The sequence below is a fragment of the Sinocyclocheilus grahami genome, unplaced genomic scaffold, assembly GCF_001515645.1.
Source record: "Sinocyclocheilus grahami isolate Dianchi unplaced genomic scaffold, SAMN03320097.WGS_v1.1 scaffold444.1, whole genome shotgun sequence".
Classification (NCBI taxonomy): domain Eukaryota; kingdom Metazoa; phylum Chordata; class Actinopteri; order Cypriniformes; family Cyprinidae; genus Sinocyclocheilus; species Sinocyclocheilus grahami.
The window spans coordinates 706,955-734,279 of NW_015505623.1; the positions used below are offsets into that span (position 1 = coordinate 706,955).

Here is a 27,325-nt window from a genome sequence, read left to right on the forward strand (position 1 = left end):
AACTAAAATAATAATAAATAAACTCAATTTTAATTCTTCAGTTTGGCATTTATTAGGGATTCATTAGTGTGTGTTTGTATGCTTGTGAATGAACAGAAGTGGTTATACTAACATAGCTCACACCGTCTGCCCTTGAAACCAGCGGCACAGTTGCAGCTGAACGACTCGTTGATCTGCGCACATGTTCCACCATTCTGGCAGGGCTGAGTTCTGCAGTCTTGGGATGACTCTGAAATTTAATGAAATGTTTTTGGATACAAACACATAAACACAATGCTTTGCTACATGATGAGTTTAAACATTGGCGAGCTTGCAGCTTTTTCATGTTTGGGTTTATTTAGCTGCTCTTTTAAATACACAATCACATGCACATAAATATGATTTTTTTAAACAGCCATAAGTGACATGTTTTTGGGGGGCTGAAACCATAACAGATTGGTGATAGATGTGGTTTGTTTATGGTGACTGTCATGCTGAAGACTATTCAGAATACATGCAGTGGTATTTTGCCACAGTCTCTCTCTCTCAGCTGGGACCAATTAGAGAGTTTGAATACCACCAACTGTTAAAACATTCTCCTGTTTTAAGAACCACGTACTCCCTGTCTAAAGTTAATCAACAATTTTCACTTGTCTAATAATAAACTTTATGGAGTTTTATTGAAAGATCACCTACCAGATTTACTCGTTGTCGCATCTTCAGGAATTTCCAGAGCTAGACTAATCTTATTGGTGGTTTCTTCCATCCTTTCTAATTTGATTGGAGCGTCAGGCTCTGTTTAAAAGAGACAATGGCAGAAATGTAAAAGTTAAATAAAAACTAAATATAAGGGTTTTAAAATTGTTTATGCAAGGGACCCCTTCATAAAATTATAAGACAGTAAAAGTAAAATTTTTATACAGTATTCTCATATATAGTGACCCATTTACGCTTTATAAAAAATGTTAAGCATAATACTGTTAATACCATATTATGTTGCTTTAAGCTGCTTTTTTTGTTTTCTTTTTTCCCCAAAATGCATTAATTGACATTCATTTTGAAGTACATTGTAGGCTACTAAAACCACATCAAATTATTAAAATATTTTCTGAAAAATAATTACTTTGTAATGTTAACAGTGTATCCTATACACACATTCAGTAACATTAAAGGAGACACATTATGCCCCTTTTTACAATATGTAATATAAGTCTCTAGTGTCCCCAGAATGTGTCAATGAAGTTTCAGCTCAAAATACTACACAGATAATTGATTATATCATTTTGAAAATGCCTATTTTGAGTGGAAGCAGAAACACGCTGTTTTTCGGGCCTGTCTCTTTAAATGCAAATGAGCTGCTACTCCCCGCCCTCTTTTTCCAGAATAGAGCTGCACCATTATAGCTCGTACCTGCTAAAAACATCTGTTATGGTTCTGATTATCATGTTTATCGCTGAAATCATGAGTTTAAACTTCTGATATATCTTTTCTGAGAGGACACGGACAGAAAGCGGCTGTCACAGCATGTGAGTACTAAACTAAGTTCTCATTCAAACACAAGTTTAGGTTAAAAACACACATGAGCTACAAAAACAGTCGGTTATGTCTGTGAAAGTAAACAGCTGGAAAATAAATTGCATGTTTATTTTAGATCTGTGTGGCAGCAGCAATATACATTAAATAAATCAATAAATCCACTGCTCTGTTGTCTCCTCTAAGGCTGGGACTCTAAATAGTGTTCTGTGCTCGTCTGTGCAGCCAAAGGCAGAACAGTTAGCATGCTTTACTCAAACTTTCGCCATGGCATTGGAGCTGGTACACCATTGTCGCTTGCGAAAACACAATGACGGCACCAATGTGGAAACTTACAGATTAAGGGGTGTTGATTACCAGCACATCAGTGAGCAGCAGACAGCCCACCCTGATGCTTTTCTCATCTTGGCTGGGGATTTCAACCACGCAGACTTAAAGAGTGTGTTCCCAAAAATACACCAACACATAAACTTTCCAACTCGGGGAAACAACATTCTAGACATTGTTTACACCACCCAGAGAGGAGCTTACAAGGCCCTCCCCCTCCCCCACCTCGGTGCCTCAGACCACATCACTGTCATGCTAATGCCTGCATACAGACCACTCGTTAAAGTCACCAAACCAGTTCACAAACAGATACAAGTGTGGCCGGAAGGGTCGTCAGAGGCTCTTCAAGACTGTTTTAACACCACTGACTGGAATATGTTTAAGCAGGCTGCAACATACAATAACACCACAGACCTCCAGGAGTACTCAGAGACTGTCACTGCCTACATTACCAAGTGTATTGATGATGTAACAGTCACAAAGAAAATCACTGTCCGGGCCAACCAGAAGCCGTGGCTAACAGGAGAGGTCTACGGACTCCTGAAGACGCGGAACGCTGCCTTCAGAGCTGGAGATGGTGTGACTGTGGAGAGGGGGAGCAGCACCAAGTTCCTGGGTGTGCACATCACAGAGGATCTCTCCTGGGCTGACAACACCACAGCACTGGCCAAGAAAGCACAGCAGCGTCTCTACTTCCTCCGCAAACTAAGAAGAGCCAGAGCCCCGGCCCCCATCATGTGCACCAAGGGTCTGAGAGTAACGCAATTTCAATTCTCTGTGTGTATGTGCTGTACATGTGGAAGAATTGACAATAAAGCAGACTTGACTTGACTTGTAATGTTATAATGAGATCCCTTTGCAACGTCACCAAGGGAGCGAAATCAGACGCGCTCGTTTTCTCAGACGCTTGCAGAAAAAGGCTTCCCAAAACAAAGTTACTGAATTAATCTTTTTCACGTTTCCTTGGTTGGTAGATGCACTGGGGACCTGATTATAGCACTTAAAACCTGGAAAAGTCAGATTTTCATGATATGTCACCTTTAAAACTAATGAATATAATCACAATTAATCTAATTGATTTCTGTCTTTAGGAGAATGAATAATAATAATATTTATAATATCAAATGTGGCAAATGTTCTAAAAATGATTGTTTATTATCCTCAGTTAAAATGTTAGCTTTGACAACCCTAGAAAACATTTTGTAAAATTATTTTTTTTCTCAAGTTTCTCACTTTAAAAACTTCTTGAATACAACACATTTATTTATTTTACAGATTTGTTCATCTAAAATGATTTAAAACAACATAACTTAAAATTCATAATGGATTACCATTATATATGAAATAATTACTGACTTGTGTGATGTCTGATGGTTTTATGTGGAAGGTTGGTAAATTTAGCTGTAATTCTCCCTCTTCTGTCAATAAGCTCTGTATATCTGAAAGAGAAAACAAACACACAGAACTCATTATTCTTCGCATGGCTTCCCAGCATAGCATCTATAATTGCATTGTTGCATTTATATGGTACTATACCTTTGGGGCTCTTCAAGGAGTTCTGTGTGGTCATCTGTGCCTCCATCTTGAACTTGTGTCAAGGTCTGTCCTATCTGGTAGTCCTGTCCTCCTTTAAGTCTGTCACCGCTGCTTTGGTCCTTTGGAACTGGTACTGTGCAATACAGGATACAAAGATGTGTCACAATGACAAAGACATCTTGACAATCTGCAGACAAGCAGTCATCTTAAATATCGGCGACTCACGTGTGGTGAAGGCTAGGTGTTGAGGGACGCTCTGAATGTTGTCCTGGTCCATTTTGCGTACAGCAGTGAGGGCAAGATGGTAATGTTGTCCTGGATTGAGGTCTCGTAGTGTATAAGTCCCTAAACTTCCATCAGGTAGGTAGCGGCTACGGGTGCTCAGGCCTCGAGTAATATTGGCCACAAAACCATCTGGAAGACTCCGAGGATGATGGTCCCATGTGACTCGAGCAGAGGTGGTGGTGATGTGGGAGAGTGAAAGGTTCTGTGGTGGAAGCGGTCCTGATGGAGAGAACAATATAATGTGCTGTTACTTACTACAGAGGTGCATGTGTTCGTAACACAGAGCTGAAGAGATACTCACTGGTCCAGAAGTGCAGTGGCCCAGCAGATTGGCTAGTTGATGGTAGGTCTTCAGGGCGCAAACCACTCTGCGTGACTACATCTACTGTGTACATCTGACCTGGGAGCAATGTGCTGTGGGTTACACACAACTAATCAGTAAAATATGTGTTTTTCATTTGCATATTTTAAACCTTTATGTGATCTCAGATCTCACTCAGTGATCATGTATAATTGTATGTAGTGATGCACCAAATTTTCAGAAATGAGAAACATCAAAAATTCAAATTCAGAATTTATTTTGGAAGGCTGAAATCATTGGCTTAAATGGTGACGTGCACATACGTGTATAAAGTACAACAGGTAAACATGTCAGCAGGGTGTACACACTTCGCTATGACCAAAAATGATGTTAGCCTATGTAAAATTACTTTGCCTGAAATCTCAAGAGGTGGCTTGTTGCAAAAGAAATGTACCATGATTGGTTTAATAGACCTTAGTCAAGAGTAGCGCCATATTTAATTTTGACAGGAATGAAAATGAGGCTGTGAGGGATTGAAGTGCCATTGCAAAGACTGTCTATTACTTATAGCCTTGTTTTTGATCCACGCTAAATTCAATATGGTGTCTAATCTGACTAAGGTCTGTATCACCTGAGAACATGGCACCCTGAAGAGTTAAATTACACATATTTAATTACTGAAACTTTATTTTTGGTTGTGTTTTTTGGCTAAAAGAAAAATGTTATATCGGTTTTAGTAAAAAAAAACCCCTGCATTATATTTTTTTCTTACATCATTTAGGGTTATGTACCTAAAAAAAGAGAAGAATAAAAATAAAAATATTTATCTTATTTGTCACAGCCAGGTAGGCTAGATAATGAGAATTTTCATTTTGGGGCAAACTATTTCATTAAAGCTAAGCTTATGAAAAGAACATTGTCAACATTTCACATTGAAACATTATGTTAAATAGGCCTACTAAATGTTAATAATTGGCCTATTAATAATAATATTATACTTTAAATCTTTAAACTTTAAAAATGATACATGGATCAATCGTTCACAGAGGAGCTCTCACATGCATTTACAAAATAGAAAAGGTGATTGTTTTTTATTGTTTTGTTTTGTTTTTTCTTTATTTCTGAGTATTTTGCTGCATTCATTTTATCTTTTACCTTCATCAAGTCTTTTAGACATTCTGCAGAGAAGGATCTCCTCCATGTTTTACACAAATTAGGGAAGGTGTGTTTCTGATTATACACAGTGTGAACTTGGCCAAAAAAACTTTTTTGGTCTTTGGTCTTTGTGGTTTTGGTCTAATCAGACTATGGAACCTTCTAGCTGGTGGGAGTCTCCACATGCCTTCTAGAAGACTGCAGCAGAGCTGTCCTATGACATTTTTAATAATGGCTTCTCTTTGCCATTCACCCATAAAACTGTGACTGGTACTCAGAAGCATTTGGGTAACAGTTATCTGCACAGATTTGATCATTTTTTTTGTTCTAAATCTTGTATCTTCATCAGAGTTGTCAGTGGCCTTCCTTCTGCATTGCCACTTTTGTTTTTTCAAACTGCCGCCAAAATTGCCGTGCTGCTTTGGCACAATTAAAAAGTTATCACTGCAGAACCGACTCGCACCAAGAAAGGAATAAAACTAACTGTTATTTATTTATTTATTATTATTTTTATTTATACATTTTTTTAAAGAAAACACCACTCTTCCACGTTAACGTAAGAGTGGAACCCATGATAGTTTTATTCCGTTCTGTGGTAAGTAATTACCAAGCTCATTCAATTTTGTCTAGTTAAGTTCAACCAAAAATTCTGTCATCATGTACTCACATGTCGTGAACACTTTTTAAAGAGTATATTTAAATTATTTTGAGCTGTGCATTTCTTTACTATTATTCTGCCCCGAAAAATACAGGCACGCAGTAGACGTTATTGTGTCTAATCTAGTGGCTAATACATGTATTGCAGGCAAACGTTCTTACAAGACAGAAGATTGCTACCCATTGTGCAAATGTTTAAAGATTCACATTTTCAAGTGTTAGAATGTGTTGGTATCCACTTTACACATGCTGCCTTCAAGTGCACTTTCGGAAACTCCTACTTCTAGGTCCAGAGATTCATTATTATGACATTATTTGGCTGCACGGTAAAGCGGGAACAATGTTTAAATATGTGCTCAGAACTTGTGAATATGACATTTCTGACTGCACTTGAAGCCTAGACTAGATGGGCAAATTACAAGATCATTCTCTTAAGACTATGCAGACTTGTGTTTTCTTTTTCTGCGTGTATGTGCTGACCTTGTTCGGTGTCATGACTGACCTAAAGGTGTACTCTGTGACGCTGCTATTGAGCACAGCTGTGCGAGGTCCACTACCATCTGCAGGCACCAGGGACACCCGAACCTGACTGACCGCAGCATGGCGGCCAACATGCACCAGCCACCGCAGCCAAACCTGAGAGGACGACACATTCACTACCTCCAGCTGTTCCACCTTATGTGGCCCTGAGACAGAGCAGGAGAAGAGTATGTGAGTGAATACTCTACATGTACATGTTAGTTTAGCACTATTATTGTGTAAAAATGTAGAAAAATAATAAGGACCAAAACAAATAAACGTGTAAAAAAAAAAAAAAAAAAAATTTAATAAACATATTGCAATCCTGCTGTCACACTGTGCTAAGGAAACAGATATGACATAATCACCATGTAGGTACAGAAGAAAAATTGGGAGCTCTCACTAGTGCGGATGAGAGCGAAAGCTGGCTGGCTTATGTCATTGCTGTTGGTGTTGCGTTTGACGGAGAAGGTGGAGATGTTGTAAAGCTGTCCGGGGTTCAGGCCCTGTAGTACATAGGTAGAATGCTGCTTTTCCAGGTAGTCTGTCTTCCTCGGCCCACGACCAATAGGAGCAAAGGCAACTGCAAAGCCGCTGATTAAATTCTGAGTGGCATCTGACTGATCCCATCGTAACTCAACTTCATTTTCTTCTACCCGCAACACATGCAGGCCAGATGGAGGCAACAGGTCTGGGAACAGTGAAAGTATTAGCTATAAATAACTCAATTACCCTCTAAACCAGTGATTCTTAACTAGTGGGCTGCGGCCCGCTAGGGGACCTCAGCAAACTTCCAAAGTGGCCCCAAGATGTCTTAAAATTATTAAAAATAAAAACAAGCATTTATGTTAGTTAAAACAACTAAAATAAACACATTTCTTATTTTAATTCACCCCCTCATCAGGATTTTTATTTCTTTGAAGTATGAGGTAGCTTAATTTTAAAAGTGATTTCTAGATAAAATACCCATGGTGTTTTAAGATTTTATGAAAGCATTAATATGTTTCTAGCTATGCACAGCTATAAAATATTTTATCGAGTAGAAATTGTGAGTAAAATAAATAAATCACTCAAACAATGAATCACGAACAACTGGAAACATCATGTAAATTCATTGGTTAAATAAGTGGGATCCCTGAAGAACATTCGGCTATTAAAACTTTTGTAATTATGACATTTATTAAAATTAATTATTTTTTTAATTATAATTATTTTAGTTACTTAATGTAATATGTGGAAACCTATTAGCCTACATGGGGGCTCTTCAAATATTCTTGTGGACAATGGGGAATTAACGCTTGGAATTAATTGAAAACCACTTCTCTAAACTATGAAAGGAAATTTCATTTGTTATGAACACAATACATACATACCAAATACAGACCAAAGAATGCATATATTTTAAGTTTGTAACAAGTAACAAACTTCCCATGTCTCTGAATAATTAATAACTTCCCTGGAAGCAAGTTATCAAATCACTTTGCCAGTAAAAACACACAAACTCTGAATTCCATTCTAGTTACTTTCTAAATAGTCTCCACTTAAATAAAATGAATGCATATGGGTTGATTTTGAATAATGGAAGATCAGGAGCTGACCTCTCTCACAGTCTCTCCCTGTGTGGCCCACCCTGCAGGCGCAGCTGTAGTTCCCCCTTCTATCACTCCAACAGACACCTCGGTTTCCGCACGGCTGCAGGACACACGGGTTCTCCACTAGACGGCAACAGAGGACCAGATGAGACCTTACATATCTGACAGGTACAGAACTAATATAACGACCTCAGACTTCCAGAAAGTGGAAGGGTACACAGATTTAACTGATGATTTTAATTGTATTCACATCAAGAAAAATATTTTACGTTTGTGAGAATTTTGATGAATTCAGATCAGTTTAACATAGCAGAAGGCAGACTTATTTTTGTCAGAGGCAACTTTTTTCCCCCATAGTTTCAAATGCTTCTGCACGTAGGATGGGCCTGGCCAAATAGCTTCACCAGGTCTATTATTATTATAAACATTTTTTTTTAAAGTATAGCAACACCAGGTAATCTTAAAAAAATAGACAAACAATATAAAAGCAAGAAATTCAGTCTTAGCAACAACGTCAACTGCAATTGTAATACTTCTTGTTTATTTGTGATGCATTGTGCACTTTTTCAGGAGTAATATTTAATAATGGTTAACATACATGTCTGGCAGCGGTCTCCAACATAACCTTCTTTACACACACACAGGTGATTCCTCCTGTAGCCTCGGCATACACCTCCATTCAAGCAAGGATTTGGCTCACATCCATCCTGTTCTGCAGAACACACACACATCTGTATCATAAGATGGAAAATCCTTCATTCTGAGAGGTGGGCTGTTTGTAGGAGATAAAGTAGGTGTGAAGTGTTTTGTGTATCAAATCAGATGTACTGTAAGTCAGAATAAAGGGGAAAGCAGATTATACAGAATGACAAAAACAGTTGCAGATACAAGCTGGAAAATGAAGAAAAACTATTTTGATGTTTTACAGTGTCACAGATAGTTTAACTGGGATTTTTTTTGACACTGATTAACAGACAAATATTCTTTCATTCCAAAATGAATTTTTATTTTTTTTTGCAGATTGGTTATTACAGTTATTAGGCACAAACAAATGTTTTGCATAAGTATTCAAGTGCCACTGCAGTTTTTCCCCATTCAGGTTACATGGAGACGGCTTTTTTCCAAGCCGACCTAGTAGGTGTCTTGCAGACTCCATCAGGTTTTTTCTTCTTTATTTCTGAGTATTTTGCTGCATTCATTTTATCTTTTACCTTCATCAAGTCTTTTAGACATTCTGCAGAGAAGGATCTCCTCCATGTTTTACACAAATTAGGGAAGGTGTGTTTCTGATTATACACAGTGTGAACTTGGCCAAAAAAACTCAGTTTTGGTCTAATCAGACTATGGAACCTTCTAGCTGGTGGAAGTCTCCACATGCCTTCTAGAAGACTGTAGCAGAGCTGTCCTATGACATTTTTAATAATGGCTTCTCTTTGCCATTCACCCATAAAACTGTGACTGGTACTCAGAAGCATTTGGGTAACAGTTATCTGCACAGATTTGATCATTTGTTTTGTTCTAAATCTTGTATCTTCATCAGAGTTGTCAGTGGCCTTCCTTCTGCATTGCCACTCCGTTTTGAAGACATAGATCATCTGTGCCACAGTGGCTTGGATATACTTTACTGGCTGCCTCAGTGATTTAGTCATATATTAAAAGATTGTCAAACTTATGAGAACCATTCTGTTTTCTTTTTTCAATTCTGACTTTTTTGTATTTATTTAAGATCATGTTGATCACATTTTGAAAGAGTGTTTTTCTGTTGATCAGTGGGGAAAAAAGCCAAATTAAGTCCACTGTGATTCTAGGCTGTAAAACATCAAAACACAAGTCAAAGTAGTCAGGGTTGCAACATTTTTTGAAACTTTTCGGAAGTTCACCGGATAATTTCCACCCCTTTGCAACCCTAATAGTAGTGAACATATTCCTGATGATGTTACCTATCTCACAGTCCTGTCCTGCATAGCCCTGCTGGCAGTGACAGAAGTAAGAGCCAGGCTGATCACCACACGTACCTCTGTGCTTACATGGCTCAGAAAGGCATTCATCAATGTCTGTCAAAACATTCACAGAAATCTGAACTTAAGCCAGGTTTTGCACAATGAGGTGTCAAAATCTCTAATATCAAAATGTCAATATGACATAAGATAAAGAATGAAGAATAAGCAAGAGATATGCAGCGTGCTACCTGTTTGACAGCGCTGGCCGGTAAAACCATCTTCACATTCACACAGGTAGGAGGCTACCCTATCACGACAAGTTCCCCCATTCATACATGGATGAGACAAACACTCGTTTATCTCTGGAAAAAAAAGAGGATGATGAGAGTCATTCATGTACAAATCCCCTAGTACATGGACCAGATAAGCATTTAACAAAACCTGAAAACACACACACACACACACACACACACACACATATAAACAAATCCTGAAGCACACACACACACACTACATAAATAGACACATTTTGTGTTCAAGGCATAATACTGCATGTTGTTGATCAGGAAGCACTTATTGTAGAGCCCAATGGTTTTGTGTATGAATCAATATTCAAGCAAGTCCATTAACAACAGTTCTCAAGATGAACAGAAATCCAGGTCCTTGTCTCACTGTGTACTTGGCCTATTTATTTCATGTGATACAAATGATGTAGTAGCTCATGTTGCCAGAGCAGCATCATGCTTTATGTCCCACAGAGAGACCGCAGAATTGTTTTGTGTTTAAAAACTCTGAACTGTATACCAAGGCCTGACTACTTTCTGTTAGCACCCTGACAGGCTATACAAACGTTATGTTGGTTTCAAACTACAATTTGTTTTAGAGTGTTTCTACTCGTTTGACATTTTGTAGGCTCATCAGCTCTTCTTCCCAGCATTCCAAACCAACCAACCATTTTGGAATGTTGGTTTCAGGGCGGGACAGTCTTGGGCAAACTTTGAACAACAAGGGTTTTGAATCTCCACTAACCTTCACAGACTGGAGGCTGGCTCCAGGACCCCTGGCTGCTGCAGATGCTCTGGGTGGCCCTTGGAAGGGGAGTGTAGCCTGGGTGGCATACATACGAAGCCATGGAGCCTGGAGTAGTGGAGGAATACTGCACCTCTGCGTGCTTGACTTTCACAGGGGGGCCACAGTCCAGACCTGCAGTGTGCACAAACCGTGTGCATGAAAGTAATTTTCAATATGCCAGTGTTGTTTTATATAGTTTACAATAACTCAGCTTTATTAGAAATAATTATAATAGTTATGACAAATAATATATACAAACAGACTGTTGGCAATGAGTCAGGTTTGTTAAACAATTTTAAGACTTATTTCTGATAAATTATGACATCATATTTATGAATGTTACTTTGATATTAGATACTAAAATAAATGTATTTTACAATGTATAAGTTATTTGTTATTTAAAAAACAAATAAAATGCACAGAAACACACAAACAATTCTAACCGAGAGAAACAAATTCATCCAACTAAGGCTGAAGAATTTCATTTAGTTACTTAATTTAATTAGAACACTTAAAGAGCAAACGCAGTGACAAAGCCCTACACTGCAAAAAAGAATGTCAGAAACACTATAAAACAAAATGAGCAGTGGCAGCAACAGATATTTGTTTCTTTCTTAAAAAAAAATTACTGCTTTTCCTGAAAACATAAAGAACCAACCAGTTTCAATTTACCTAATACACATGGCCACATTTACAGCCACGAGCAGATTCATAAATAGAGAGAAGCTGTAAAAACATCCTTTTTGTGAAATGTTTTAGGTGATGGTATTTCATCCTATCGTGGAACAGCAGGACACAAATTTAACCGCACCTTGTGGAAAACCTTGTAGAATCAACAGTAACACGGAGGCCTGTAACAGCAGAGTTATAACCTCTGTTCAGGGAGAGAGTATCAAATGCACTGAGGACTTCAGTTATTCCTGACTACTGTAGATACATGATGGATTCATAATACCCCCAGTACTACATTGTGGACCAATGACTAATCTGGGCAATGACTGACCTTGATGTCTCATCTTTCTCTTAAATCACTCACACCTGATGTGCATAAACTGACATATTAATGAAAAGATAAGCAGTGATATAATGGCTCATCTATGATAATGGATGAGGAGATGATTACACCAGGACTCAAGAAGAGGTATCTTAAAGCTATAATTTTATAATTTTGTTCAGTGTATATAATGTATATATATATATATATATATATATATATATATATATATATATATATATATATATGTATATATAAATGAGAACATCAAACAACAAACTGTACAAACTGGCAACATCACATTAGCACTACTTAATGCGCTGATATTGCTTCTGCAGTGGTACTAGACACTTGATCCAAAACTCTGGAACATTTCATAGTTGGACGAAGAAAAATTCATCGACCAAAACTACAACACTGCTTTGTTGTCAGGCAAATATATAACTGGTTTGAATCACTCAATACAAATACATTGTTCCTATTCAAAATTTTCCCATGTAACATGTTTGGTATGAAAGGGCCTTTATGCTTATCAAACTAATATGACTCTTTAAACAACATCATCAAAATTTCCCACACAATTATATTCACACCAGAAAACCACATATTGCAAGAAAATTGTCTTGACACTAAACACATACCCACTTCACAGTGTTTCCCTGTGAAATGGTAGGGACAGTCACATCGGTAGCTGTCAGCATCTTCTTTGCAAGAGCCTCCATTACGACAGGGACTAGAGGCACAGATACTTAATCTGACTGAGGAAAAAAAAAAGGAAGAATGCTGTATGTACCAGCAAGTAGGCGAAATTACTTCTGCAAAACGGATATGTGGTGCATTAAAGGCACAATATGTAAGTTTTCACCGCTAGAGGGCGTGTATTCAAAACAAACAAAGAAACAAAGATGTAGTTTGATGACGCCGTGACTGAGTGTGGAATCATGGGAGTTGTCGTCTTCATCCCCACAGCCGATGCAATCCGACGGGACTCGGGCAGAAATCATGTTAATAGATGAGTTAATGATTTATTAACGTCGTAGTATGAAACAGAGTGAGGCTGAAAGCCGTCAAAGCGAAACGAGGTCGCTGAACGAGCGCAACACATGGCTCGAAAGCAGCGGAGCTTTTATTATGCCACACTTTACCGCTTCCGCTCCTTCCGGTCGTGAGTATGTGGGGTAAAGCAGCACTGTTTTATCATACTAGATACATTTGAAAGTTCTGTTATAATGCTACTCTGTGTGGTCGTCGCCGGACTAATAAAACGCATAACATATTAAAGCGTCTTTGGTGTTTCCATGTTTTCTACAAAACAACCGGAAATCGAGGGTATATGACGTCATTGGCAGGCAACACAATGACACCACAGACACAGCCCGTGTCACTAGTTAAAATTGCTTATTTCTCTGGATTTAAACATTCGAAACATTTGGGATAATGTAAGTACACAAGTCAGCAAAATATATAACACTGTTCTAGTGGTTTTTGGATATTTTAATACAAAAATCTTACATATTGTGCCTTTAAACAACATGATGCACAATGATTGAACTTCTGTGGATGTGACTACCTTTTAATATGTAAGCATGCAAGGACAAAATGTTAACACGGATAGCAGATGTAACATACCTCTTTCGCAATGCTTTCCTCTGTAGCCGTGCTTGCACTCACAAATGTAGCCTCCGTCTCTCTCATAGCAATACCCTCCATTCTGACACGGTGAGGAATCACAGGCTGATCGGGGCTGTACTGAAAAACACACACACCTTCACCTTCACCATGTTCCTTCACAGCAGGTGATCGTCTTTTAACGTTCACTAGTAACTTTTATTTGAGTGTGTTGTAATTATTTCATTTAAATGCACACCATAGCATAGATCCTCTGTGCATTTCAATAGCCAAGTTGAAACATTATCTTCACATTGTCAGCATACAAATAAATCTTTCTTTTCTCATTTACTCAATATAATGCCTTAGCTGCTTTGAGGACCTTTGCCATCCTGAGGACCTGGCACAGTATTTGTTCATTTGTCATGGAAACCATGCTTAGCACATGGCTTCAAGTTTCTCCAGGGCTCTTACCATATGGGTAGAAGTCCTTGTGATCAAAGTCAACACCAGTTTGGCAGGTGCAGAGGTACGTGCCACCATACTCTAAGCATGGACCTCCATCCGGACACGGTCTGTTGTTACTACAGGGGGTTTGTGTTACTTCTAAAGAGTAAAACAAAATATTACAGATATTAATTGTTATACAAATATGTGTGCAGTACTACTACTTTTGAAATATTTTTATTGAATAAAAGGTTCAGAGCCACACTCTTCAGATGGATACAGTTTTCTATGGTAATCAATAAAGCATGTACCTTTTGACTGACAGACACTTTTAGTATTTTTCCATCATGAGGCCAAATGGTTCTCAATTTGGTGAATTTTCATACATAATTTAGTACTGTATAATTACAAACTGTTCCACGGTTAGCTAACTGTACATAGGACAGAGAAACCACTCTTTAGTGGTGGGACAGCTTTGGTGACGGAACAATTCCTCAACAGTCACTTGTCAATTACTTGTGTTTAACGGATATGTAACTGACATGTAATGCTAAGTGTTTGGCCTGATGATGAAAAAGCACTTCCTGAATTTGGAACCTGTATATTTTCTACCAGCATTTCAAGTAACCTTTAAACAGTAGAAACAAGAGAAGCTGTTTTATCAGAAATCATAAATTAGCATTATTGTCCTAAAAACACACTGCATATAAAAATGGACATCCCATACAGTACCTTTAGTTTGATAAAGTCTTTGGGGAAAAAAAATCTGTATTTGTTTGCAGTTAATACATACCAAACTGACAGTAGAGTCCAGTGAAGCCTGTTGGACATTCACAGGTGCCATTCACATCAACACAAACCCCTCCATTCTGACAGGGACACTCCTCTGTAGGGATTTAGGTGTGATGTAAAGAGAGGAGAAAGAGACACTTTTGGAAGGAGGTCAGCATAGTTTTCACTTTTCTGGATAAGAAAACATTCAAACCACTGTAAAATGTTACTCCTACTTCACATCAGTCAAACTGGAAAAAGTGTAAATTCAGTGGAAGCATGTGTGGGAATGTTACATTGTGTGAGTTTGTGTGTGTGTGTGTGTGTGTGTGTGTGTGCGCGCGCGTAGTTTAGCATAGTATGTTGTGGTGGGATTTGTTGTACTGTTGTACTTTATAAACTTGTTCCTTGGGTCAGTCTTTACCACAATTTTCCCACACAGTTCAGTGTTCTGGATGACTGTAAGTCAGAATTCTGTAACACTTTCTGTTTGGTAAGATTTTTATTTTTCGCTTCCCTCAGTAATTGCAACAATGGATCAAAGCAACTTGCTGTATCACTGTTAAATTAATTCCTTTTGAAGTTCAGGAGCCTTGCATGAGGGTGTTATTTTTTTGTTTATTTATTTTTGATAAATTGATAATATGTAACATGTTTTCGATCAAATTGTGTGACTCAGGGGCAATTAATAGGTTGTTAATTCGCTGGAGCCATTTTCATTTGTTGTTTCATAAGGTCGGTCTCTTTGATCTCAGTGCCCCATTAGACACTCCTAGGCTATGCCTGTGAGCTTCTACCTTCTCTTTTTGAGAGGTCTGCATGACTTTTTCCACTACACATTCCAAGTGAGCCAGGCAGGAAGGTATTCTAGAGATTTAGGAGAGTCTATATAAGAGTCAATGGTTATTTCAGCTCCAGGTGGAAGAATAGGATGAATTTGTTATAGCTCACAATGTGCTTTTAAATCTATAGGGGCACAAAGTGTTTAGTGTACACAGTGACCCAGGGAGCAGGGATATCAAGCTGACTGAATTGAATAAATAAGATAAAGCAGAATATGAGGATGTTGTACCTCATATCATCAGTCTTTGGAGATTTGTGGTTGGATGTTAGAGCGTCCAAACAAATCTCACCTGCTTTGTTGCAGGGAAGTGAATTCCAACCATTTGGACTGTCTCATAAAACAGAGGCCTTTAAAGTCTAGACAAGAGCCCTTCCTCTTGTTGGTAAAGTAGTAAAAAAGTGCCATAAAACAATTATTTACAACATCAAGCAACTTGCTGGAAGGTCTGAGCAGTAAACTGGGTGAGGTTGTGTAGGTTTGGATAATTATGCTCATCCATCACGACTGTATAGTCTTCCTCAGGCAGTGCTTCAAATTCCTGTGGGATAGTGGTGTCTGCCTTTTCTCCTCTGTGCCATGTTCCTGCCCAATTACTTGAGGAGGGTAGATACTATGCATTAAAGGGGTCATGAATTGAGAAATCAACTTTTACTTGAGCTTTTGATCTATAAGAGGCCATCGTACTAAAAGAATATCCTGTAAGTTTCAGAACTGAAAACGTCCTTGTTACTGAAATAAAAGCTTTTATTGACACCAGGCCTAGCGAACGCCAGATCCTGGAAGGTGTCTACCTATGACGTAATAGATAGGTTAAACACCGCCTCCACAGAAAAATATCAACGCCTAATTCTGAAACCCCACCCACTGATTCACCCACTGTTGTGGAAGAACACAGTCACTGCATAACCTTCCTTTGGATTCAAATATTAGGAATGCGTGGTTGAACTTTATTTTTAATGAAGTTTCAGCTCACGTGAGTAAAACATTGAGCGTTCATTCACCACGGATTCCTTTGTAAACAAGACACAGGTGGACACTTGATTTGCAGAGAGACTGAGATTAAAAAAGCATTGCTGTACCGTTTATATTGGATCCGACAGGAATGGCACAGCACACTTATGTGAGTAAAAAATATTGTGTGTCACTATTGCTTTGTTAGAGATCGCTTGATATGTCCTGATTATGTGTCCGTGTCTAACCAAAGTAACAGAAGGCTCCAACTATGAAGGATGTAACTTGTGAAACAGACACAGTTAGTTAGTTTACTAAGTTTGCTATGCAAAACTATTATCCAATCATAGCAGTGGGCGTTTGCTTCCAAGTCTTGAATGCGGCACGCCCATAAAAACGGCCTCAAAACCAGGGTAGAAAATAGCCTATTACTTATTGATTTTAATGTTTTTGAATGTAAAAACCACGCAAACATCATAAGTGAACCTCAGACAACAGTATAAAATAAATCAAACAGCCAGTTCATGATCCCTTTAAAGTCAGAGAGTACTGTACCTTCACAATCGTCACCGTAGTAACCTGGGGTGCAGGTGCAGTTGTAGTTTCCAGAGCCAATGTACTCGCAGATTTGACGCTTTTCACAACTCTCTCCATCGCAGGGAACTGTAAGTGAAATATTATGTGCAGTATGTGTGATGATCTTTTAAGAATAAGAAAGGGAGGTAAAGCTTAGCAGGAACTTGAAGAACATTTACATTGCTGTCTGATTTGCAGCATCAGTAGTAGAGGAATTTTCCATGACAACTAACTCTGTTTTAGGGTAAAATAAATCTTTATAGTATATTCTGTAGGTATTACTTGGGCAGCAATGATGTAATACATTAAATTAAATTAAGGCAAACCCATGAAACTGCAACCAAACCACATTGAAAAATAAAAATTCTTAAGAGGTTGGTCAAGCCACTTCAACCGCAGACAAGAGTTGACCAAGCATCTGATAACTATGCTGACATTATTTGCAAAGAAATCAGTTAAATTAATCAGACATGTCATCTGAAACCATAGTTAGACAACTTTTTAAGAGCATTGGACATTGGAGAAATGCAAGCTTCTTATTGATACTGGAGTGAAGCAGACGAGAGTTGACCAGGCATCAAATAACTATGAGATGAGGCTGACATTATTTGCAGTTCAATTAGTCAGACATGTGGTCTGAAGCCATAGTTATCTCAGAGTGTTCCCTCTTCTCTATTTGTTTTTCAATTTCTTTGTGTCAGTCCCAGTTGGAAAGTGTTACAGCTAGTCAAATATAAACATCTTCTCTCATTAAACATTTTTCCCATTGCAAAGGGAAACAAAAACAAAGACTGGATAATTTGTTGTTGGCTGGCATTTATAAAGTGATATGGTGGGTTGAACTCAAGGGTAAAAGCGCACCTGTCTCACAGTGGCTTCCAGTGAAGTTTGCTGTACAGGTGCAGGTGTAGTTATTCACCAGGTCTTCACACACACCTCCATTCAAACATGGCATGGATGCACATTCATTGATATCTGGATTCCAAAACACAAGATTAATGTCAGTGTAGAGAGTAATTTGTCAGTGTGAGAAAGGCAATTCTTAGAGCAGCTTGGTTTTGATTCTATCAATATCTTAAGATGTGAAGATGTATGAAATTTCAGGCAAGTGTATGGTTTCATTGACCGGGTGTCTAGTATTAACAGTAATCTGGTCTCATGTTGAAACAAGGGTTCAATATATGCAAAGACCAGCAGGTAGTTTCCAGAGTACTTCCCAACTGGGCTTGCATTTCATCAGTAACCTCCATTGTGGGAAGCCCAATTTGTTAAGCACAGTGCTGTAATGTCAGTGCTTTTCCCTAAAAAGTCATATCAAGATCTGCTCAGAGAACTCAGAATATTTGGAACATAAAACTTGACCCAAAATGAAAACACAGGGAAATAAATCAAAGTAACTGCTAATATATTTCCATTTACTAGCTGCCCTTAAAAGTATTGTACTATAGCAGTCTTCATGAAGTCAGTCTAGATAACACCATCTGTCAAATGAATAAGTGCGGGCCTAATGCGGAAAAAAGGAAATGTTCCCTGGAGAAAGTCATGGCCTTTCAGTGACACTCCCAATATCCATACTCACCTGACTCGCACAGGAACCCAATGTAACCTGCTTGACATACGCAGGTGAAGTTGCCGACACCCTGCATGCACTGTGCTCCATTGAGGCATGGGGTCTCTTGGCACTCGTCTATGTCTGCAGGCAATAAACACACACACACACTGGATATTTATTCAGCTGATTAATATATCCTCCACACCGTTCCCCTCACTCTGAAACTATGCACTTCTGGCTGTGAAAGGTATTAGAGGTTTGATACATCTCTGCAGGCTGGACTGTGGGAACGAGAAGGATGTTGAAGCCAGCAGCGTGCTAAGAGAGGAGGGGAGGACAAAATCAGTGAGGAGAGAGGCCACAGCACGAAAAGAAGAGCTTACTGAGTTCAAAACTCACATCCATTTTCACTCGCTCATTGGACAACTTTTTGAGAAAAAACCCTCTTTGGACCTTGTAGAAGTGCAAGCTTCTTATTGATATTGGAGCAATTGTTTTCTTTTCCTGCGCTTTCATATAATGCATAATTGAAATTGGAGTCCAATAATTGAAGAATCTGGTATTTACCTGTCTCACATGTTGTCCCTATGAATCCCACTGGACACAGGCAGATGAAGTGGTTGATCTTGTCCACACATGTGCCTCCATTCTGACAGGGGTATGATGAGCACTCATCAACTTCTATCAAAACACACAAAAGAACAACAAATATTACATGTGACTTTTATTAGATGTGCACACAGGACTGAAAACATGAGGGAATCCTAAAGTGCATGGGGTGGAGGAAAAGGTAATGATTTGACCACAGCAAAACATTGGATGGACTCTACTGTATGCATATTACATACAGATGTGACCAGGGGAAATTCTCTCCCTTAGGTTGTCCCCCTGGCTTGCAGGGTGGAATTCTGCTTTTACAAGCTGACTTTCTCTTTCCTGGCGAGGACGAACACAGAGGATGAGTACGGGTTGTGAGGGATGGAAGGATTTCATCATTGGTTTACCTATCTGGCACCTGCGTCCAGTGAAGCCAGCCAAACACGAGCAAGTGAAAGAGGGATTTCCAGTGATGCAGTCATCAATGCAACGGCCACCATTTTGACAGGGCCTTAAGTTAGCACAGACCGACGCTGAGGAGGACAATGGAAAAGAGTCTGAGCAGACTAATATTTTCCTATTTGTACTGTCCATAATGTTTTCTAATTTGTTGGAATACGCTGATTCTTTTTTTCCTTTCCTTTGGTGGTGTACCTGAGTCATTGCAGCTGCCCACTTGCACCTGAGAATCATCAATACGAAAGACCCATCGACCAGGATAGCCCACATTTGTGGTGGTCTCAACTTCAACAATATCATCTGTCCGAGAGCCTGGTATGTTGAAATAGCGCCTCCCATCGCCAGCATTAAAACCTGCCTAGGAAGAGAGTGAAAGTGGGGGAGTGTTCTCTCAGAGTGGATTCTTTCACATTTTAATGTCACTGAAGTAATTTCAGTCAAAACTAAAAACCAATGTGAGTAAAGGCAATGACCTTACCTGTGCAGCTATGCCCCCCAAGCCTGCTAGGTCACCACCACTGGTGGCATGCATCCCTGTTGTCCAAGAAATATTGTGGTACTGGAAGATGGTGAAAGAGAGCTCACCATCTGTGATGAGAACTACTTGAAATGTATTGACCTTTAGAGAAGAGCAGAGAACAAGTCAGTTACCACAACCAGTATTCATAATTTTCATTTACTTGTTAGATCAGAAATTCTCAACATTGGCCCTTGAGGTCCACTGACATTCAGAGTTTAATTTTGATCAAGGATAAACTCTGCTAGACAGTGGACCTTGAGGGCCAGACCTGAGAAACCCTGTGTTAAAAGGAAACATAATACAAATCCCATTGGTTTTGTTAGTTTTAAGGACATGAACTTGGTACCGGAGTTATTGAGCTGCCACCAAAAAATGTGACTTGATGCCAGGTAGCAATCAGCACCCATGTAGTGACAAACATAGGGAACTCAGGGAAGTAACGATTAATGTCTGCAGTTGCTCTTCTCAGGATGGCAGGATCTTTGCTTTCTCGATAGAAAACTTTTCCTGCCCGTCGGTTGTCTACATCTGCCCAGAATGGAGCCACCACCCTGCGGTCTCCAGCAATAGGGAAAGCCACTGGGGTGAACTGGGACACCTCCCTCAGGAAAGACACCAGGCCATTGTTGTTGACCTTGAAGATACAGAAAAGAAGAGCAAGTACATGTGCAGGGTTAGCAGAGTCAGGACACAAAGCTTCCCTTCAGCACACCTTCCTGGCACTCATTCCCAGATTCCACTGCTGAAGCTTAACCACACCATGAGCTGCATGTTTGGACATTCACTTTCTGAGTTGCACAAATAACATATTTCATCTCCATGAAATTCTTTCCACACTCAAGTATACCTGACGACAGAGACTGGGTTGGTTCACTCAGGAGTAATGCAGAGTCAAGAAGTCGTAGACCAACACAAATCAAATGATTTTATAAGAACTTTAGCACAATTCAGTTTCTTGTAGTGACTCTTGTAGTAGATATTGCGAATGGCCTGGAACAGTAATCGGATGGCTATGATGTATGAAACATGCTGACTGGGAATAAGTGGAAACAGGCTGAGGTGTCCAGCAGTATGTTGACACATGAGAGTGAGCAGCAGCATTGCAGGATGAAAGAGTGAGGCAGGCTCCTGTGGCAGATGTATTTATTTCCCATCAGGGAACAGACAGCTGCCTTGTTCTGCCAGACATCCATGTCTTACAGCTGAGAAAACCGGAGCACTTTACAGACACACATACGCATTCTGACACACCTGCCCTGGCTCTTGTCCACTAGATGTGGTTTTAGAGGGCGATGCCTTTATAACTGCCTCTAAAGTAACCACAGATCCCAACACTTGATTTGCTGACCACTGGCTTTGCTCTGTTGACTGAGCCTACTCTTGTGATGAATGTCCAGCCAGGCTGATGTAGAAGAAACCTTAGAGTATTCACAGGGGCACAGTGTTATCCAACTGATATGAATATGCATGCAAATTCACTAAACAGGCCAACAGGGGTGTGTGAAATTATTCCATAGCTTTCTGCTTCATTATTTAAGTGTAGGTTTTGCAACAAACTTTCCTCAATAGTTCTCCTGTGGACAGACTGGAAATTAGAAACCCTTTCTAAACTGTGACTCATCCAAACTGAGTTTTATTAGAAAAATACTATCAATCACCTATCTGCCCCATATCAGATTGTCACAGCACAGAGCAACAATGAGAGAGTGTGTCTAATGCTAACTTATGCTAGTCAGTTTGCACCTGCACAGTCACACCCCTCTCCAGGTGTTCGCTCCCCAGTGCCAACTTCCCTGTCCCATCATTTCACTCATCTCTACCCAGTTCTGGCAGCAGCAACAGCAACAAAGGCAATGTCAGACACATGGCCTTTCTTCTCCCCTCCCCATGCGTATGGAAACCATAATTCTGAGGCCTTTGCTGTAAAAACAGTAGAGGAAGTTTTGTTTGGCCTGACTCGGGTGCTTGGTTAATTGGCCGACCGCAGTCTTCCCCTCTCTGCATCAGCGTGCTGTGGCAAGAATGTGGTTAACATGGAGAAGTGGAGTAAAGCCTGCAGGGCCACAACTCTGGGGTCATTGAAAGGAGCCCTGTGAGAGCAGGAGAATGCAAGAAAAGACAAAGAGAGAGAAGCGGGAGAGGTGGAAAGATGGAGGGATGGAAAGTGCAGGCACAGTTCACTGACAGATACAAACCCTTGACAGGAACCAAAGTGTGATTTAGAGTAAATGTTTTACAGATGACCAAAACTCTTGAGAATGGGCTGCAGTACTAAACTGTTGCATGCTAATGATATAAGCAGTAAACTGGGAAAATAAAGTTGTACAGCCAATAGGTACAGTGTTTTGACCGGAGCAAGCATTGGAGAGCTAGTAGCAACTGTTTGCCGAGGTAATGAATGGAAATTGCTTACCTTGCTGCTAAATTAGCAGCGGAAATCTCACTAAGCACTACATTAGTTATTATTCTCTGGTGCTGTAATATGTCCTGGCATTTGTTCTGATCTATTTGCAGCATCTGGAAGAGGTTAAACTTGCTGCTTTTCTTCCAAGTCCTAATATCTTATTAAAAGTAGGATGGAGTAATTGGATCTAACCACTGACTAAAAGTGAATAAAACAATCATAGCCTAGTATAAACAGGTACTGTAAGCTATCTGGGATGTAAAATTCAGTCAGGTGTAAACTGTAAAACTGGGGGGGGGGGAGCTTTGATGAAGTGGACAACATGCGTAAACATGCCGTCATTAATTACAAAATAATTGATAAGTATATAAGTAAAGCAATGTGTTTAGGTGTCACTTCTGTGACAAAGTTATTTTTCTGTTATTCTTCACCAGATATATCACAAGTTTTCATAGGATGGTTTTCTTTGAAGCTAAGTAATTTTAATACTAAAATAAATGTTCACCTGGGGAAAAGGATGCTAAAACAAATCCCTTCATAAAAACTGACCAAAGTTTAGCTTGGCAAAACATTGAATCTTTTACTTGCTCTTAGTAAATTGAGGAAAAAGCTGAAATGGATGTGTTTGTATGTTTGACCTTGGCTCCTCTTGCTCCACGCCCTTGTGCGGCTGTGGTGGGCATCTTTATCGTGACTGGCATTCCACAGAATGCCAAACCATGACCCTCTGTATAGCACTGCACTCATTCATATCTTATAATAATACACAAAGATTTTTACTATTCTTGGAAAAATAACTTAAGTCCAGTATAGGAAAACTGATTTCAGTGGCTGCCCCTATTTAATTAAGTCCAAATATTAGCTCAAAGCTTAGCATAACATATGACTTATCGTGATATAAAGCATTACATGCTAAGCTACCAAGCTCTTAACAAAATCACACATATGTCCTCACACACTTAGCTAATATTTGGGCTACTTAAGTGAAAAGGAGGAGGAGGAGAGAAGCAAAGAGGATAGACAGAGAAAGAGATAAAGAGAAAAATCCCTCAAGGTTGAAGATTCCCTTTCTATAGTTGCGCAAACATGAAGTGTTGAAGTGCTGAGGATGAGCTTTAGCAGATGTTTTCTCAGTGTGCCGTGAAACCTCAAATCTTTCTGTCCCCATCATTTTCCCTATTCTGCTTTAACTCAACTGTTGAATGAACAATTCTATGCCTAAAACAATTATAAACATCGTTTTTATAACTTCCCATACAAACAACTTGTTGGGCGGTTTCTTAACTTGAGGTCCCCGAAAATCAGTTATGGTGTTCTGTTCCCCATCAGAACTTACACCAGTTTCATTCAAAATAATTTCAAACTTTCAGTTTTTTTTGCATTTGCTGTGGAAGTCTGTGTCGTGCTAGCCTTGGATTTCATCCTTTCTGCTCTTCATCCCAGTCATTCATAAGGTTAGTTAATTGAGGGCTTGCATTGTTTGGCATCCCTGAGACACTTTACCGATGCATCTGGGTTCTGTTAAATGGATCTCTCCTTTCTTTGATATAGCAGCTGGAGAGGTCCATTGGGAAGACCCCTGAACTCGTTATCTGAGACTGAAGAAGAGGAGGATGAGGGAAGGGTGAGGGTAAATGAGGGGAGAGAGGAGCTACATGTGAAATCTCTCAGACCCAAACAAAAGAACAGAATTGTGGAACAAGAAAAAACACATTTTGGACAATTCTGGGATGATAAAATGTCAAGCAGAGAGCACATATCACTGTGGCACTATGACCATCCCTGGAAGTCCTGAATGGCAAAGAACCTGCTTTCATAATTCCTGGCAGTGAGACTCAAATATACATAATAGAGCATAGAGCAATATTTTTATACAATTTTTTTCAATCTAATAAACGTTTCTTGTTAAAACTGAAAGAATTCGTTTTTTGAGGGAAAAACAATGGGCAAATAGTTGTCAAGAAGTGAACAAATCCCTACTTTCACAATAAAAAATACCATGCTTGAAAGTCATGCTTAAAGCTGAGGCAGAGCTGAGTATTTTTGAGTTAGTTATAATATTATAAATGGTATTCAAATTATCGTGAAGAGGGAGTGAATGATAAAAAGTGAGAAAGATGACTGGGGGTGGACAGAAAGAGTAGGTCAGAAAGTTAAATATGCAATAGCAGGCGGTACTGATCCTTCTTTTCGCTTTAGGGAAGCTCTTACAGTAATACCCTGAGACAACTCTCAAGAACCACCTCAAATTGTTTGGTTCAAGAGCTTTTCTGTTTTTTCAAGGCCGGAAGGCTTGGAATGCCCTCCTGGAATAAATTATCCGTGAGGATCTTCCCTTGTGTACTCTCCAAAATCTCACCTGTTCAAAAGCAGCTCCCTTGAGGAAGAGATCAACATGTGGCTATAGCGTGCAATAAAGCTGAAGTGTAACTGATTTTGGTTCAAGCAGCTTGAGTGCAATACAGAAATTATGACTGCCGTTTTAATGCTGTCGCATGCCTCAATGCACCAGAGACTTGCAAAATCTTACTCTGATCGACCTGCAGTTACCTCCCAGTTTGTACTTGGTGCACCCTTTCTGTACCACCCAACTGTACCTCCAGTCGTCTTCTGCTCTATCACATTGAGGTAATCTAATTTTAGATCTTCACTGCTATCCACAGCAGGTCTTATCTTGTCTTCAATTCACATTAATATTTACATTGTGCTCTGAGATATGAGATACCACTCAGGGTAACGAGCAGATGCATCACAAGTTCTGTAGACAACCATGTACTATTTAAGCCAGCTGCATTTGCCAGACTTCATAACTTTAAAATAGGAAACACAATATTGCACCTCAAATTTGTTAGGGCACAGTTGTTTGAATGCCATGTAGTGGCTGAGAGAGAGACTGATTGTGTGGCATGTCTGCTCTGTCAGTCGTCTGCTGCATTGGGATTGTGATCTCATTCATCCATTCGCTTGTAGCCCAGTCTGGAAACCTAGCCTCTGTTGCCATGGTACCTCAGTCAAGCTGGGCAGGGTGTTGGGGATGGAAATTTGGTAGTAAAGATGGGTGCCCTGGGTGGAGCAGCATATTTTGGGAGGCAATATGACTGGGATGCTGCATCAAAACAGATTGTGTCGATTTACGAGGATGGAGCTTCCTCTGCACTGAGGTTGAAAAGTGTACAAGACACAGATCAAAGCCCCACTCGTCCAACCAAAAGCAGGACACAGCTGATCAAAGCACCGAGACCTGTCAGACCACTCGCCACACACGTTTTCTATCACTGGATCTCTTCCATCCTTCTCATTTCTTCTCTCCCCCTCACGCTCTCAAACCACAGTTTAAGCGGATATGTTGCAGCAGCAATATAGACTGTCATCTAAAAAACATCCAGTAGTTCAGTCACTGTGTGGCCGTATGTGACATGTTAAAACTGTGAGGTTCATTATCCAATCTCAAGTTGTAAGACCTGGCTCTGTTTCCCTCAAAGACACATACACAAACCAATTAAGCTACTGAATGAAATACCTGATTCTCCTGCACAAGACTCACACACTTTTAAACATACAATCTATACTCACATAGAGTCCCGTGTGCCGTTCTCCGAAGAAAGGGAAAGCCACAGAGATTGCTACCAGTCCTGAACCCCCATCATCTTGCTCGATGGTCTGGGAGTCACCCTCATCCAGACTAAATGGGTAGAACTCCTGCAGGGGTACAGCCGGCTCCACGCCATGAAGCAAAATGAGAAGCATGCACATGGAGAGCACCAGTCTCCTCAGCCACCCCATGACCTTGTCTGCACAGGGATGGAGAGGAGAGGACTATATGATCCAGGACACTCAGAGAGGGCAACAAGACAACTTTAAACCCCAGTGCCAAATGCTCAACCAATGATCCTCCTTGTCTTTCTTCTCCTTGTTTGGTTTCTAATTCCACCCTTTGTTTCCTCTCAGATCTTCTCTCAGCCCTGGTACTTCGGCTGTTGGTCTGTAACAAGGGGGTAGATTCCTTGCATTCTGTGTGCTGCTGGGTGCTCAAGAGCTGCTGTTCTCCGTGCCGCTCACTGAAATGAACAGAGTGAGAGAGAAAAAAAGGCAAGGGAGCAGAGTGATTCGGCTCATTTTTTTTTTTTTTTTTACGATCCAGTGACTTGGTCCCTGATGGTTAGCAATATCCTCGATAAAACCTCTATTCTGCCTGCCAAAGGAGTTCTTTCAGACCCAGCCCCACCCCTCCAGGGATTCACTACCTTGCATTAGAACACTCATCCAATAGCTGAGGAGAGACCGGTAACTGGATAAGCACTGGGTGGAGCTATGGTAATCAAAGGGCTGCTTTAAAGAGACTCTGACAGGGCACTCTCCTCTGCTCTCAACTTTTGCTGAGAAATACCCTTCCCCACAGGAACATGTCTCAGTGTGGTACACACTACCACATGGCAGTGTAAGAGTTGGGATTTCATATGATGCATACATAGTGCATTCTTTGTATACTATACACAAGATGTCTGTTCAAAAGGAGGAAAATATACAAAAGCCCTTTGGTTTGAACTAGAGATTTACTGAAAGATTTCTTACTCTCTGAAAATCAATTTTCCCCTAAATTAACCATACAAGGCAAGATTTCAAATATGTGACCCAGGACCACAAAACCAGTCATAAAAGGATACATTTTTTGAAATTGAGATTTATACATCAAATGGGAGCTGAACA

The 27,325-nt window shown here is 39.8% G+C and overlaps 1 protein-coding gene across 1 annotated transcript; it reads right to left on the bottom strand.

The window, feature by feature from the left end:
• On the bottom strand, positions 1-26,803 carry sned1 (sushi, nidogen and EGF-like domains 1). Its single transcript, XM_016234105.1, has 26 exons — positions 26,192-26,803; positions 20,561-20,848; positions 20,173-20,313; positions 19,890-20,052; positions 19,643-19,768; positions 19,206-19,319; positions 18,666-18,779; positions 17,948-18,061; positions 17,066-17,173; positions 14,738-14,830; positions 13,972-14,103; positions 13,519-13,638; positions 12,531-12,647; positions 10,854-11,027; positions 10,073-10,186; positions 9,825-9,938; positions 8,483-8,596; positions 7,891-8,007; positions 6,696-6,983; positions 6,276-6,459; positions 3,962-4,074; positions 3,601-3,879; positions 3,376-3,508; positions 3,196-3,278; positions 676-774; positions 1-229 (listed from the first exon to the last, which is right to left on the bottom strand). The coding sequence occupies exons 1-26, from the start codon at positions 26,399-26,401 to the stop codon at positions 108-110; spliced, it is 3,774 nt and encodes a 1,257-aa protein (XP_016089591.1). The 5' UTR covers positions 26,402-26,803; the 3' UTR covers positions 1-107.
• Positions 26,804-27,325: the final 522 nt, after the last annotated feature.